At 47.0% G+C, this 15,001-nt stretch overlaps 1 protein-coding gene across 1 annotated transcript; it reads left to right on the forward strand.

The window, feature by feature from the left end:
* The first annotated feature begins 478 nt into the window (after positions 1–478).
* On the forward strand, positions 479–13,783 carry LOC129327856 (zinc finger protein 345-like). The gene is made up of 6 exons (XM_054976605.1): positions 479–641; positions 1,973–2,058; positions 3,583–3,709; positions 5,994–6,098; positions 7,600–7,764; positions 10,258–13,783. The coding sequence occupies exons 1-6, from the start codon at positions 479–481 to the stop codon at positions 11,979–11,981; spliced, it is 2,370 nt and encodes a 789-aa protein (XP_054832580.1). The 3' UTR covers positions 11,982–13,783.
* Positions 13,784–15,001: the final 1,218 nt, after the last annotated feature.

The raw sequence follows: 15,001 nt of genomic DNA on the forward strand, positions 1-15,001 counted from the left end.
ATTGAAATCCCCAGTGCAATCTTAAGCAGAGTTACTCCAGTCTAAGAGTAAAGAGTCCAGTAGCACCTTTAAGACTAACCAACTTTAGCATAAGCTTCGAGAACCACCGCTCTCTTCGTCAGATGCTCTTCGTCAGATCCAGTCCAAGAATAACTCTTCTTAGGATTGCACTGTTAATTTATTTGATGCCGGCGCAGGACGTTTCTCCGCCTCGGAGGCGCCCTTTCCTTCCTCTCTCCCTGGTCACTTTTGCACTGGAGTGATTCCTCGCCAAGGGTTAAAGCGAGAGAGTCCAAACTCCTAGACTGGGGGGGGGAGAAGGAGAGCCATTTCCTGCCCCTCCTTGCAGAAGCCGTCCTTGAGTTTCCAGGCTGCTGCTTGAATGGCTGGGAGGGATTTGATGAGCTCAGAGGGGCTTTGGAGTGGGGAGGGGGCTGCAATGCAGGACCCAAAGCAGATCGGAAGTGGGAGAGGGGCGATGCAGCAGTGGGGGGCAGAGAGCCCCCTCCCCCCATTCCCACACTGCTTCACCTGGGACTCGCTCCTCCGGCCCCAGGTAGAGCCTCTTGGCCCCTTTGTGCAGAGCCACGAGGTCCTCGCAGTGGACTTAAGAGCAGGATCCGCACCCAGCACCTTTGGAGGTTGGACGGGGCTCATGCGGCTTCAGGTTCCATAGCGGCACTTGGGAAGAAGAGGAGGAGGGAGGAAAGCTGAGGGGGAAATGGGGGGTGGATGGAGCAGATATAGGGGGAGGAAGGAGTGGGGGGTTCAGGGTGGGAGAGGATGGAGCCGATGTGGGGCGGGGCTGAAGAAAGGACCTAGGGAGAGGAGAAGGGGGCGTGCTAACTGGGAGACAAAGACTGCAGCCCTTGACCTTGAGAAAAGCCACACAACTAGTATCTAACGGGGCTTCCAGTATCAATACTGTGCCCTCCCCCTGTTCACCCCCACCCCCCTCTGGGATTCCCTCTTCTGCTTCAGAAGAGCCACTTCCTGCAAAGCCAAAGGAATCCCCACAGAACAACGGGAAATAAAGGCGTTTTAGATTTGGGCTGGGGAGGAGAGCAATGGCTCAAGGGTGGGGGGAGCAGGAGAGCCAAAAGACTGGAGGGGGGAGAAAAAGGAGACACCCCCACTCCTCCTTCTCCCTCCTCCACTTTCCAGCACAACACCATATCCTTTGCTCTCTTTGGAATACGGCGGCGGGTGTGTTAGAGGATTTCTCCCTGCCTTTCCCCTCTCTTTTCCATTTTGAAATGCTAGTCTTCTAAGTTGGGGGCTGTTTTGCTACTCCCCTGGCTGTGTGGGAAGGGGGAGGGGTCCCTCCAGGCTCCCAGAAATTACAAACCAGAGTTCCAGAATACTGTCAGGGTCTGTTGCCAGGTGCTGGATAGGATAAAAAGGGATAAGACCCACCCCTGGCATGCCTTGAAGATCCTTTGAAGGTGTCTCACCTGACTCTTACAAGCAGGGGGAGTAGACAAGCTTTCTCCTTCCAGTGCTGATTTTCTGTGTGCAGGGAGTTTTCCCATGATGCAAAGAGGCATTTATAGTGGCCATGATCAGGGCTAAAATCGCCCTCCTGCCCCCCTGAGCCCGGATGTCCAATTCTAGCCCCTCAGGGCCTTTTCCACCTCCTGATATCTCAATGTGTGGAGGAGGCCAAAGGGTCTTGGCATCTCCCAGAGGGGAGGCGTATGTGGCTTCCAGCAGGGTCAGGTATCCAGGGCCCAGGAATGGATTCAGCAAGATTGGGAGGAAACAAGGCCAGGAGGGGAGGAGGACGGACAGATGGATAATCAAAAATGGAAGGATGTTGGGCTACCAACTCCAGAGCCTTCCTCGATCAAACCCAGGATCTTGAATTGTACTTCAAAGCAAATCTAGAGTGGGTCACATCAAAGGACTGGCACAGAAAATGTGACTGCAGCAAAAAAAGTTTTCACACCATTTCCCTTTGTTACTCTTCCAGGCAGCAGCGGAAAAACACTCGTGATGCTTTCTCCGCCATTTCCACCATGTGGTGAAGGGAAAAGCACCTCCATGAAGCCAGCTCAGGTATGGGGGGGCGGGGTTATGTCACTGGGAAGACGTACAGCCGAGGACAGGAATGGTTTATTCTCTGTTGCATGGCTCAGAGGATTGGGCGCCTTGCCCTTCGTTCTGGTCACAGCCTGTTTTGGATTACATGTGGAAAGAAAGCCCAGCCGAGACAATAAAACAATACTTGTTACCAACCTCCAGGCAGGGCCCGGAGTTCTCCTGGAATCAACACCGAGATAATGGCATCCCTCTATCCCCACAAATCTTCCTAAACTCTACCCTCCTCAGGCACCACCCCAAAATATTCAGGAACTTTCGAAGCCATAATTGGAAACCCTAGCGGAGGGCTAGCTCTTGAGTGATGTGGAAAGTTCTTTGGCCAAACCAAAAAGCTGTGTGTGTGAGGGGCAGAGTTATGTTCTTGTTAGAGGGCCGGGTAGAAGCCTCATTTGCGATACTTGAGGGTCTGAAGATGGCGGTTGAGAAGACTCTTTACAAAAGTCTTGTCAGGATTGCTTGTGTGTATCCAATACAATCCAGGATTGTACCAAGGCATGATGGGGTAAAGAAGCAAGGATGCTGCCCCTTGGAAATAGAAAAGTCGGAAGATCCAGAACTTACTGTGGGATGAAACACTTTTCAGGCGAACCAAAGGATGTTTGTCTTGTTCTCGAAGACCCTAGTTTTTAGCAGAGAGACAAGCGGTCTGAAATGCAGGTTCTGTGGGCAGTCTGGGAGACAATTATTAGGAGATGGATCCGAATGTTGCCCAATCCAAAAGAGCTCTTGGAAGAAGATCAAAATGGCCTGTGACCTTTGTTCAGTGATTTGGATATAACTTTGTTGGGCATGTTCATGGATATTCATACAGCAACCTTTGGTAGGTCCCATTAAATGGAATTTGATGCTGATCTAAAAATAATTTTTGGTATACACACACCCAAAAAGGAGGGGGGGGGAGACAGAAGCATCCGTCCAGAGAAGGTCCCTCTTCTCAGCACATCGTCCCATCCAAAAAAAGGCAAGAAAGAAGCCTCCAACCGCATCTCTCCTTCGGCAATTGTGTTGACTGATCTGCCCCTCTCACTGCTTAGAAGAAGCAGCTCTTCAGACAAACTCCTGCTGTCACCAAAAGGGGATGGGCCACTCTTGCCCAACCCGTTGCCAGTTCAGGTGGGGAGGGCGTTAAAAGCCTCCCAGAGAGCAAGCCCAGGCCCTCCTGTCTACCAAATGTCAGTGAACTTTTGCATCCTCAAATGCTCCTCTCTGTGGGAGGGCCTTCCTCTCAGAGGTTGAGCATGCTATTCACATCTATGTAGGGCGAAGGAAGCATAGGACAGACTGGTAGCCCCCTATGACTGCTGGCTGAACTTCTGGCCCCAGGATGCCTCCAGAGGGAGCTAGGAAGGGAAACCCTCAGGGCTCTGACCCTGTCCTGGCTGCTGTTGTTCTGGAATTGTTTTAATATCCATGTTTGGATTTTTTCCCCCCTCATGGACTCATTTCCTATTGATAAAAAGAAATGCTTTCTTTTTCTAGGGTGGGGTGTCTTTTGAAGAGGTGGCTGTGTATTTCTCCCAGGGGGAGTGGGCCCTGCTGCGCCCAGCCCAGAGAGCTCTCTACAAGGAGGTCATGCTGGAGAATTTTGGGAACGTGGCCTCTCTGGGTAAGGAAACTTTTCTCCTTGACCCTTTCCTCAGTGTGGTGAGGTGTGATTCCGTCTCTGTTCCCTGTAATGAAGTCACTGTTGAGGCAAGACGTGGTCAGGCCTGTTGGCTAAGGTCTGCCACCCTACATACAACACATCTGGCAAGGTTTGGGGTTCTCCTTGCACAGAGAGGAGGCCCTGACTGTCCCTGGAGCACATGAGAGGGCATCGGAAAAGGGGCCAAGCGATGCTTGATTTGCAGAAGGTGGGAGGGTCTAGGCAGGGGCTTCTCTCCAGGCTGGGCCTTCCCTTGCCTATGATGAGGAAATACGGCTGGCTTCTCTACCGGTTTTTTATTTCTGAGTTCACAACCGTGGTGCTAGAGATGCCTAGACTGATTGTTCTGGGGCACTTCCAATGTCTACGCCGAGGGGATTCCTTTACGAGAGCCAGCCCTGGTTTTTGTCGCTTCTTTGGCTTCCATGGGCCTCTCTCAAGTCGTGACCGGCCAAAAAACATGGAAAATATCACACATTGGACTTCACTTTTTGCACTGAGCCTTTCAGGGAAGATCTGGCATTGAGGTTGGAGGATAGGCCCCTCCCATGGTCTACACTGTCTACGAAAGTCAGGGAGATGCAGGCTGGAAAATCCCTCTTAATGTTCAGCCTCTATGTAAAGGCCTGATTAGAAATCATTCGTAGCTTTGGAATTGTGTCTCATCAATATGTTGGTGACACCCATCTCTGTATCTTTCTGTCCAAATATCTTGATGATGCATTCGAGCAGTAGTTCCTAACCTGCAGGCTGGAAATCCCTGGGGAACCACGGACTTATTGCAAGGAGTCTGTGAACCCATCCTTGACATGGCCGATCTGGCCACCTGGCAACATCAAGACTTGATTGCTGTAATGCACTGTACATAAGACTCCCCTTAAAGTCAACTCAAATACTCCAGTTGGTACAGAATGCCACAGCTGGATTGTTATCAGGAGCTAGGTGGAACGTGCATTTTACACCCACCGTCATTCGATTGGGTACCCATCAGTTACAGAACTCACTTCAGTAGATATGGGCTATTACATGTAATGCCTTGCATGGCCTGTACCCTCATTTTCCACACTGGCCATACATGTGCATTCTCTGTGGTTGCCTCCCACCTTGTGGAATGGCTTGTCGGAGAAGGTCTGGAGGGCTCCCACACTCCTGTCATTCCTCAAACTATGTAACATGGAGTTGTTTAGGAGTGCTTTTGAGGCACAATGGCAAACCACCTCTGTTAGTCTCTTGCCATGAAAACCCCAGCAGGGATCGCTGTAAGTCAGCTATGACTTGAGGGCCCTCTCCACCAATAGGGCTCTACTACAACAGAATGGCCCAGGTAGGAATTTTCTAAAGCGAAAGGGATGGTGAATTATATCACTGTACAGGACATGTGACCAGTTTACTGCATGTATTATCCTGTTACTGCTTCATTGTTTTCTACGAACATAATACTATTTTTATAGTATCATGCCTAATACGCTCCGCTCCTTCATAATTCAATAATTCTGGTAAGTTGTTTGTATTGATTGAATTGACATAGACTGTGCTTATTAGATGTCTCTTCATGTGGAAGGTTATCAACTTATACTTCGTAATCTCCTTTGAGTCTCAGTGAGAAAGTCACCCTCTAAATACAATGAATGCATGAATGAATGAATTTTGCACTTCAGCTGGGCAGGGAATAGGCACAGAAATGCAAAAGCCAGATGGATGATGCTTGAGGCATATTTAGGGATGCCAATAAACTAGAGAAGAAATATTGTGACTCCTCAATACAGGTGTACGTGTGTGTAAAGTGCCATCAAGTCACAACTGACTTATAGCGACCCCTGCTGGGGCTTTCAAGGCAAATGAGAAGCAGAGGCGGTTTGCCATTGCCTTCCTCTGCAGAGTCTTCCTCGGTGGTCTCCCATCCAAGTAGTGACCCAAGTAGAGTTCTGATGTGGTCAAGCTATCCCATGCCACCTTCCCTCCCCAATACATGCTTAATGAGATGTTATTGATGGGGTGACGTTGTTGACTTCCATGTCATGAAAAACTTTACCTGCCCATTTTCACAGAGAAAGCCTCTATTCAAAAAGTGGGACGTTTCTTCTCCAGGTTGTTGGCCACTGTACCCATGGTATAGTCCACATGCTATCCCATCACTGTTACTCACCTGTCGTGTCTAGAGGGATAGCGTCAAGCTGGCTTAAAATTGCCCCATTGATAAGCACAGAGAAGTATTCTAATTTTGTGCTTTTCTCCTGATGCAAAGGGCTGCTCACTGCCAAACCTGACCTCATATCCTGGCTGGAAGGAGTAGAAGAGCCGTTCCCCCTGTTCTCTGAGGAAGAGGAGGGATTGACACACAACTGTTTAGGTCTGTAGTGGGACTGTGTGTTGTTTATGCTTCTTTCAAAGGGCTGGTGGGTTTCCATGGTCGTGGTTATCCTCACAGTTGCATCTCCTCTAAAGTGCTGGGATGTGTTGTGAATGCTGAAATGGTGCGTGTATCAATCATAGAATCATAGGACTGGAAGGGACCTCTAGGGTCATCTAGTCCAACCTACTGTAGATCTTGAGCTTCTGCGCTGCTGATCTCTGCACCAGCCATCACATCTTTGCAGCAGCAGGCAGCCTTGCCAGGCCCTGTACTACACATTCCTCACCTGCAGGGGACCTTGGGCAGCCTTACTTCCTCCAGAGGAAGGCAGTGGGCGTGGCCCAGATATAGCTTGGCTAGTCAGCAGCCTGTGCCTGGAGAAAGCAGGCCCTAGCTGCCTGGAGCAGCGTTGGAACCCAAGGTGGTCTAGGCACTGCCTAGGCTGGCAAGAATGCTTTAGGCTGATCCTGCACTGGGCAGGGGGTTGGACTAGATGGTCTGTATGGCCCCTTCCAACTCTATGATTCTATGATTCTAAGAAGCCTCCAACAGCTTGAGCCTGGAGGAAGCAGGCCCCAGGGCAGCAGGCAAGCTAGGAGGTGGGGCTAGGCTAGCCTGAACAGGGAGTGGGTGGGCTGGATGGCCATTTGACAGCAGTGCTGATTCTGTGAACCTAGGCAGATCATGAGAAGGAGGGCAGGAAGGGTTACATCAGTGCTTTGTTCTCGTGGCCCCTTACACGTCCAGGGTAAGGCCAGTCACTACTTTGGGGTCAGGAAGCAATTTTCCCCAGGCCAGTTTGGCCAGGGATCCTGAAGGTGTTTTGCCATCTTCTAGGCATGGAGCAGGAGTCACTGAAGGTGTGAGGGGGGGGGGTAGTTGTGAATTTCCTGCACTGTGCAGGGAGTTGGACTAGATGACCCTGGAGGTACCTTCCAACTCTATGATTCTATGATTCTTGAGCCTATTGGCTAACAGCCTACTATTGCCAAACTCAAAGAATCTTTGGTTCATAAATAGATTCTTTTTCTGTGATTCTTCTACGTCTTCCATCTCAAGATGGCTCTTTTGCAGTTGTAGTATCTGGAATGTTTGATCAGTATGTTTTTCTTTGGGCTAAATCTCTACTTTTTTAATCCTTCACTTTCTACTTTCTCTCTCCCTTTATTAATGTAACTTTATTACATTAATAAAGTTCATTTTAAATTAATGTTTGTTTTAAGATCTGTGTTTCCATCTCTTTAATGCACCTGTATAATATCCGAAACGTTCTTATGGAATTGTGGTTTTGCTTACATGTATACAGTTTTCACACGCTCAGTATTTACTCTCTTTTTATCAAGTTTCTTAATTCTGTTTTTAACAGTAATTTCCCCCCCATTTTTTAATTTACATTCTTATAGATCCCCCCTGAAGAAGCGTAGGCAAAACTCAGAGGGATAATATAACAGAATAAAATAATTTTTCTTTCAATGGTACAACTTTTTTTTTTGCTTAGTACCCCAAGAAATATTCAGAAGTGGTGTAAGCAGTGGAGTGGAGGGCAGTCTCTACAGCAGAGATCCCGGCATACCAGGGAAGAGGGGCACTGAGCAATTTTTGGTCCATGTGGAGTGGCAGCCAGGCTGGCCTAGCACTGACTCGGAGATAGAACAGACTCTCGGTAAGCAACTCACCGATGTGGGAGGCAGGAGTGCTGCTCCTTTCTCTGGCAATACAACATAGACAGTTGCCAATATTTCTGCTGATGGTACAACTCATGGTGAATTTTTGAGGCTGGCTTCTCTTTTTGAATGTAAACATGACCCTATATTTTTCCCCCATTCCTACTTTCTCCCCATGTTTAATTGCTTAAAAAAACAGAGGTGCTGGAGCGGAATCCATTCGAGGGGCCTCCACCTTTATCCTACTGGAAGAGTAGAGCAAGGAGTTGTGCTCTAACATTGCAGGGTGCACTTCTGAGGAAAAGAGGACAGGTTGTTCCAGGTCTAGAGGGGAGGACTTTGTGGTTCAGAGATTAGAGGCAAAAAATTACCCCAATTCTATTATTTCCCATTGACCTAGGAGGAGCAAATACTCAAGCCACCAGAGAGCTGGATAACTGCCTGAGGAGAAGCTCACTGGCTTGTGGCTTCATTTGCTGGCAGCCCTCTGATGTGCAATTAGTGTCAAGGAAGGATCTGCCAATAACTGTCCCAGGGAAATGTTATTTCTGTCTATTTGTGACAAAATGCTAATCTGTCAGTATAATATAGGCTCTTACTTATTCATTATTATTTATTTGATTTCTAGGCTGTCCTCCCCACAAGTGGGCTCAGGACAGGTTACAGCAATATATATAAACTAGCAACAGAGCCCGTTGTGGGGAAAAATACAATGGGCTCTAGAAAAGGGAGGACAGATAGGCAGGCATTCCCTCCTCCTCCATCATTGATCCTGGCCAGTGAAGGAGGGAGCGGGCATTGCCACCTGCTCCATGCATGATCTCGGCCACATGGGGGGTGGGCTTTGCTACCTGCTCTGCTCCTAATACCAACTTGGTTAAGGCAGGTCCTAATATTAACTGGGTTAAGGTGGGTGTGGGCATTGCCACCTGCTCTGCTCCTAATAACAGCTGTGTTAAGGTGGGGGTGGGTATTGCCACCTGCCCCACTCCTAATACCAGCCAGGTTAAGGTTGGGGGTGGGCTTTACCACCTGCTCTGCTCCTAATACCAGCTTGGTTATGGCAAGGGGAGGCATTGCCACCTGCTCTGCTCCTAGTATTAACCGGGTTAAAGTGGGGGTGGGCATTGCCACCTGTTCTGCTCCTAATACCAGCTTGGTTATGGCAAGGGGAGGCATTGCCACCTGCTCTGCTCCTAGTATTAACCGGGTTAAAGTGGGGGTGGGCATTGCCACCTGTTCTGCTCCTAATACCAGCTGGGTGAAAGTGGGGGGGCTGGTATTGCCACCTGTTCCCATCCTGATCTTGGCCTGGCCTTCCTGCCATGACACATTTTCTGGAGGGACATGGTGCCTTGCCTGGGCTTCCCTCTGTGGCAGCTCCCTCTGGTGGTGAACCAGGGTATAAAGTGAGTCATCTGAAACACGCTTACTCAATTATATAGTCAGAAGATACAGAGAATAAAAAACATTTAAAACACAATAAAATCAAAATTATCAAACATAAATTCCAGATTCCAAGTGGGAAGCCCATTTCATTCTTCCCTACTAACTGTACATGGGGAAGGAAAAGGAGCATGCAAGTTGGTATAGTCATACTGTGACATCACATGTGGGAGGGGGCAGATGGCTATATAGCCCCCTCCCCAATGGGAGACCGGTAGGGAGGCATATTTTATGGATATAGAACTGGCCTCAACCATATGCCTGGCAAAACATCTCCATCTTACAGGTCTGCCAAAAAGATAAGAGGCCCTGGCAGGCTTCGGTATCCTCCAAAAGAGAGTTCCACCACGTTGGGGTCAGGAAGCCCTGGCCCTGTTCGAAGCCAGTCGAGCCTCCCTGGGGCTAGGGACCACCAGTAGGAGTTTACCTGCTGATCTAAGCAGGGGTCATTTTGTAAAAAAAGAGCTGGGGGGCTCATTAACATAACTCATTAGCATATGCCATGCCCCTTGCCATCACCGGCAGTGCGTCATTAGCATAACTGATTTGCATATGCCACTCTCCCTGACATCACCTATCCTGGCTGTTTTGGACCCAATCCTGGCCATTCAGGGCCGAAATTGGACCCAAAATGGCAAAAAGAGGCTGAAAATGGCCAAAAAGGGGCCCAAAATGGTCAGGATCAGGCCACTGCTGAGTGGGAGAGTGATCTACCACCTGTCAGAGGCTCAATCCGGGCTGTTTCGGTCCCAATCCAGGCTGAAACGGGCCCAAAATGGCAGAGAGTCAGGTGGGTGTGGCCACCTGACATATGATCTCTTTGGGGAACTGCATTCCTGTGCGTTCCCCCTCAAAATGAGCCCTGGATCTAAGTATTCTCCAGGGTACATACAGGGAGAGGCGGTCCAGATTCCCAAGAAAGACTTTTGAAAGCATGTTCAGAGACCAAGTTTGAATTCTTGTGCTATCTATAGCAGTTAGTCCATTCACTAAGGTTCATGCTCCATCCTTTCACACTGTTCATGCCATGTTTCTTTTTCTTTCAGCAGGATATATGGAAACATTCTACAGAGGAGAGAAAACATACAAAAGTTTGGAGTGTGGATATAGTTTAATTCAGAGGGGACATCTTACTTCCCATCAAAGAATTCATACAAGGGAGACGTTGTATAAATGCCTGCAATGTGGGAAAGGCTTCAGACAAAAGGATAAGCTAATTTGCCATGAAAGAATTCATACAGGTGAAAAGCCGTATAAATGCCTGGAGTGTGAAAAAAACTTTGGGCGGAGAGATAGCCTAATGTCACATCAAAGAATTCACACAGGGGAAAAACCATATATATGCTTGGAGTGTGGAAAAAGATTCAGTTACAGTGGACATCTTACTTCCCATAAAAGAATTCACACAAGGGAGAAACTATATAAATACCTGGATTGTGGAAACGGCTTCAGTCAGAATGGAAAATTTAATTCCCATCAAAGAATTCACACAGAGGAGAAAAAGTATAAATGCCTAGAATGTGGGAAAAGTTTCAGTCAGAGTGGACAGTTTAATATCCATCAAAGAATTCACACAGGGGAAAAGCCATATAAATGTCTGGAGTGTGAAAAAATCTTTGGGCGGAAGGATAGCTTAATATCCCATCAAAGAATTCACACAGGAGAGAGACCATATATATGCTTGGAGTGTGGAAAAAGATTCCGTCACAGTGGACATCTTACTTCCCATCAAAGAATTCATACAGGGGAAAAACCATATGAATGTCCGGAATGTGGAAAGGGCTTCAGAGAGAGTGGAAACCTTATTTCCCATCAAAGAATTCACACAGAAGAAAAAAAATATAAATGCCTAGAGTGTGGGAAAAGCTTCAGACGGAGTGACAGCCTTATTTACCATAAAAAACTCCACACAGGAGAGAAACCATATGAATGCCTGGAATGCGGAAAGAGCTTTAGAGAGAGTGGAAACCTTACTTCCCATCAAAGAATTCACACAGGAGTGAAACCATATAAATGCCTGCAATGTGAAAAAAGCTTCACTCACAGTGGAAGTCTTACTTACCATGAAAGAAGTCATACAGGGGAGAAACCATATAAATGCTTGCAGTGTGGAAAAAGTTTCATTTACAGCAGAAGCCTTACTTACCATGAAAGAATTCACACAGGGGAGAGGCCATATAAATGCCTGGAGTGTGGAAAGAGCTTTAGTCGCAGTGACAGCCTTACTTCCCATCAAAGAATTCACACAGGGGAGAAGCCATATAAATGCCTGGAGTGTGGAAAGAGCTTCAGTCATAGCGGACACCTCACTTCCCATCAAAGAATTCACACAGAGGAGACACCATATAAATGCCTGCAGTGCGGAAAAGGCTTTAGACAGAAGGGCAAACTAACTTCCCATGAAAGAATTCATACAGGGGAGAGACCATACATATGCTTGGAGTGTGGAAAGAGCTTCAGAGAGAGTGGAAGCCTTACTTCTCATCTAAGAATTCACACAGGGGAGAAAAAACATAAATGCTTGGAATGTGGAAAAAGTTTCAGCCGCAGTGGAAGCCTTAATTCCCACCAAAGGATTCACACTGGGGAGAAACCATATAAATGCCTCGAGTGTGGACAAAGCTTTCGACGAAAGGATAAATTAACTTCCCATCAAAGAATTCACACAGGGGAGAAACCATATAAATGCCTGGAGTGTGGAAAAAGCTTCAGTCAGAGTGGAAGTCTTACTTTCCATCGAAGACTTCACACAGGGGAGAAAAAAATATAATGCTTAGAATGTGGGGAAACCATTGGACAGAAAGATTCCCTAACTTCCCATGGAAGAATTCACAGAGGGAAGAAACCATAGAAAAGTCTGTAGTGTGGAGAGGCATTACATGAAAGTGACCTGAATTTAGAAAGCAGTGCAATAAAACAGCACAACACACACACTAGATAATGTAGTAAAAGTGCCTTAAAAAAATCTATAATTAAATCATGTCCTTACTGTCTTCATAAAAATGCCCTCAAAAACTATTTTGTTTTACACACTCTGTGGAGTGCTGAAATTGTGGGTGGGGTTGTGACCCCGTCAGGCAGGCCATTCCCCCAAGTCAGAACCACAAGAGAGAATCCTCTACATTCAGCTGTCCATCTCACCTATTATCTTTGCTTAGATGAGGAATTGATAACAGCAGATCATATCAAGGGGGGAGGGGGCAGTCCTGTATATCTGTCAGATCATGGCTCTGAAAGACTTTGTAGGTAACAGCCAGCACTTTGAAATGCACCTGAAAATTACACAGTCCCCATAGGGTGACTCAAGATGTGTGTCATATGAGTTGTATGCCTCATCTTGAATAGTAATCAAGTTGCTGCATTCTGCTGAAGATCCTGAATTTAAGGGGAGATCTTGACTTCAAGGGCACTGCAGTAGTCTGGCTGCATGGTTACTCTGGATTCAACTTTCCTTGTGTGTATTGAGTTTAATGTGAGCCTTTATGGCTGTTGCATTCATTGTATTCCAAGGAAAACCGAGTGTTGCTTCAGTTGACACTCTGACGTTTTAACATTCGAATTGTTAACGGGGTTTCTGGTCTGTGGTGTAAGCAGCAGCGCTTTGAGTTGCAACTGTCTTTTTTGCAAAACAACTAATTCGGGAGAAGCTATAAATCGGTATTTGAGTTATCTGCCATGCTGTCACGCCCATTCTACAAACACTCCAGTAACAATCAGTTACTGGGTTCAATTCAAAGTTCTGGTTATCACCTTCAAAGCCCTGATTGGCCTTGGGGTCGCAGGGCTGCATCCCTTGCTATGCTCCACCGTGCCTGCTTTGCTCATCCAAGCAAAGTCATCTTGCATGCAGGCAAAGTCAACAGCTACCTCTCCACACCCTTTCTCTTTAGTGCCTCCTTCCTTGTGGAATGGCCTGCCGGAGAAGGGCAGGAAGCCCCCACACTTCTACCATTCTGCAACATTCGCAGAACTGCAATGTGCTGGCGGGCATTTTTAGAAAGGGTTTAGAACTGTTGCCATGTTTATTGCACAGGTCACCTCCCGCGTTTATTGGAATGTCCTCTGCCTTAGTAACCCTCTCTCTTCATTGTGTTATAACATGCCTTAGACAACGTCTTTGAAATCACAGTTCGTAACACAGCAGAACAGCAGTTGTCAAGTCACTTGACTGGGCTTCAGTAAGTGGCGAGTAAAACTAACGCAACAATGTGATGGACCAACACTGGACTCCTGCAAATGACTTTTTTCGTCGATGGCTTGGGACATTCCTGGTGATTTGGGAACAGTGCCTGGGGAGGGCATAGTTTGGGAAAGGGGAGGAGATCAGCAGGGATGTTACTGCCATAGAAGAAACTGAAGCCCCAGAACATCTTCCTCTTATACCACTCTAGAACGACCATTCCTCCTAGACTCTTTGATATACCATAGACGGCCTACTTTATAACTAGATGGGTTGAAAGGGTGATGAATGAGTTGGGTGGAATCAGGGCTTTTTTCCAGCAGGAATGCGGGGGAACAGAGTTCTGGCACCTCTTTAAAATGGTCACATGGCCGGTGGCCCCGCCCCCTGATCTCCAAACAGAGGGGAGTTTAGATTGCCCTCTGTGCTGCTCAGCGGAGCGGAAAGCAATCTAAACTCCCCTCTGTCTGGAGATCAGGGGGCGGAGTTACCGGCCCTGTGACCATTTTTGTCAAGGGCAATTTAAACTTTAAAAAACTCTGCCCTTGTTCCAGCTGACCCAAAGTGACATCATTGTGTGGTCTTGAGTTCCACCACTGAGTTCCACCACCTCTTTTCCCAGAAAAAAGCCCTAGGTGGAATGCTATAGAGAGAACTGTATTTTTAGGCAGCCATTTGCTATTGGCTATTATGAATTAATTTACTATGCATTTTGTTTAGTCTATACTGTATTTGCTCTTAGCCTTGAAAGCTCCATTTTATAAACTATTTTGATGCTGTTTGTGTAGTAAATAGCTCTGCCTTTATCTGTATTGATACCTGTATCTAAACATTCTTGGCTCTTATATTTACTGCATGCCTTGGAGAACTGAGTGTTGTGTTTTAATAAACTATACAATTGGTTTGTTAAATTACTGTTTGTTCCTTACTTGTTGGGTGTGGCCAGCTGGTTGCGGCTTTTCAAGGAAAGATGTCTCTTAAGCTGCAAAAAGTTTTTCATGGCATCTCATCGATACAATCCTTGGAGATGCCAGAGAGTCCAACTTGGTTCCTTTACATATAGGAAACAAAGATAAAAATGAAGAATATTATTTATGTTCAGCTAAAAGATAAATCGTCTACGAGTCCCATGGCACAGAGTGGTGAGCTGCAGTACTGCAGCCCAAGCTCTGCTCACGACCTGAGTTCGATCCTGGCGGAAACTGGGTTCAGGTAGCCGGCTCAAGGTCGACTCAGCCTTCCATCCTTCTGAGGTTGGTAAAATGAGCACCTTGTTTCCTGGGGGTAAAGTGTAGATGACTGGGAAAGGTAATGGCAAACCACCCCATAAAAAGTCTGCCAAGAAAACGTCGTGATGCGACGTCTCCCCATGGGCCAGTAATGACTTGGTGCTTGCATAGGGGAATACCTTTACTTTTACCTAAAAGATAAATCAATCCAAATGAGTATTAAGAATGACCACATGTGAAATAAACAACACATGTAAGATGAGTTATGTCTGAATGAGTTAAACTCTATGTAAAGCCTTTAGGAGAACTCATTCGCAGCTATGGAACTGGATGCCATCAATATGCAGATGACACCCAACTCTATCTTGTTACCCAAATCCC

This window comes from Eublepharis macularius, chromosome 4 (genome assembly GCF_028583425.1).
Source record: "Eublepharis macularius isolate TG4126 chromosome 4, MPM_Emac_v1.0, whole genome shotgun sequence".
Classification (NCBI taxonomy): domain Eukaryota; kingdom Metazoa; phylum Chordata; class Lepidosauria; order Squamata; family Eublepharidae; genus Eublepharis; species Eublepharis macularius.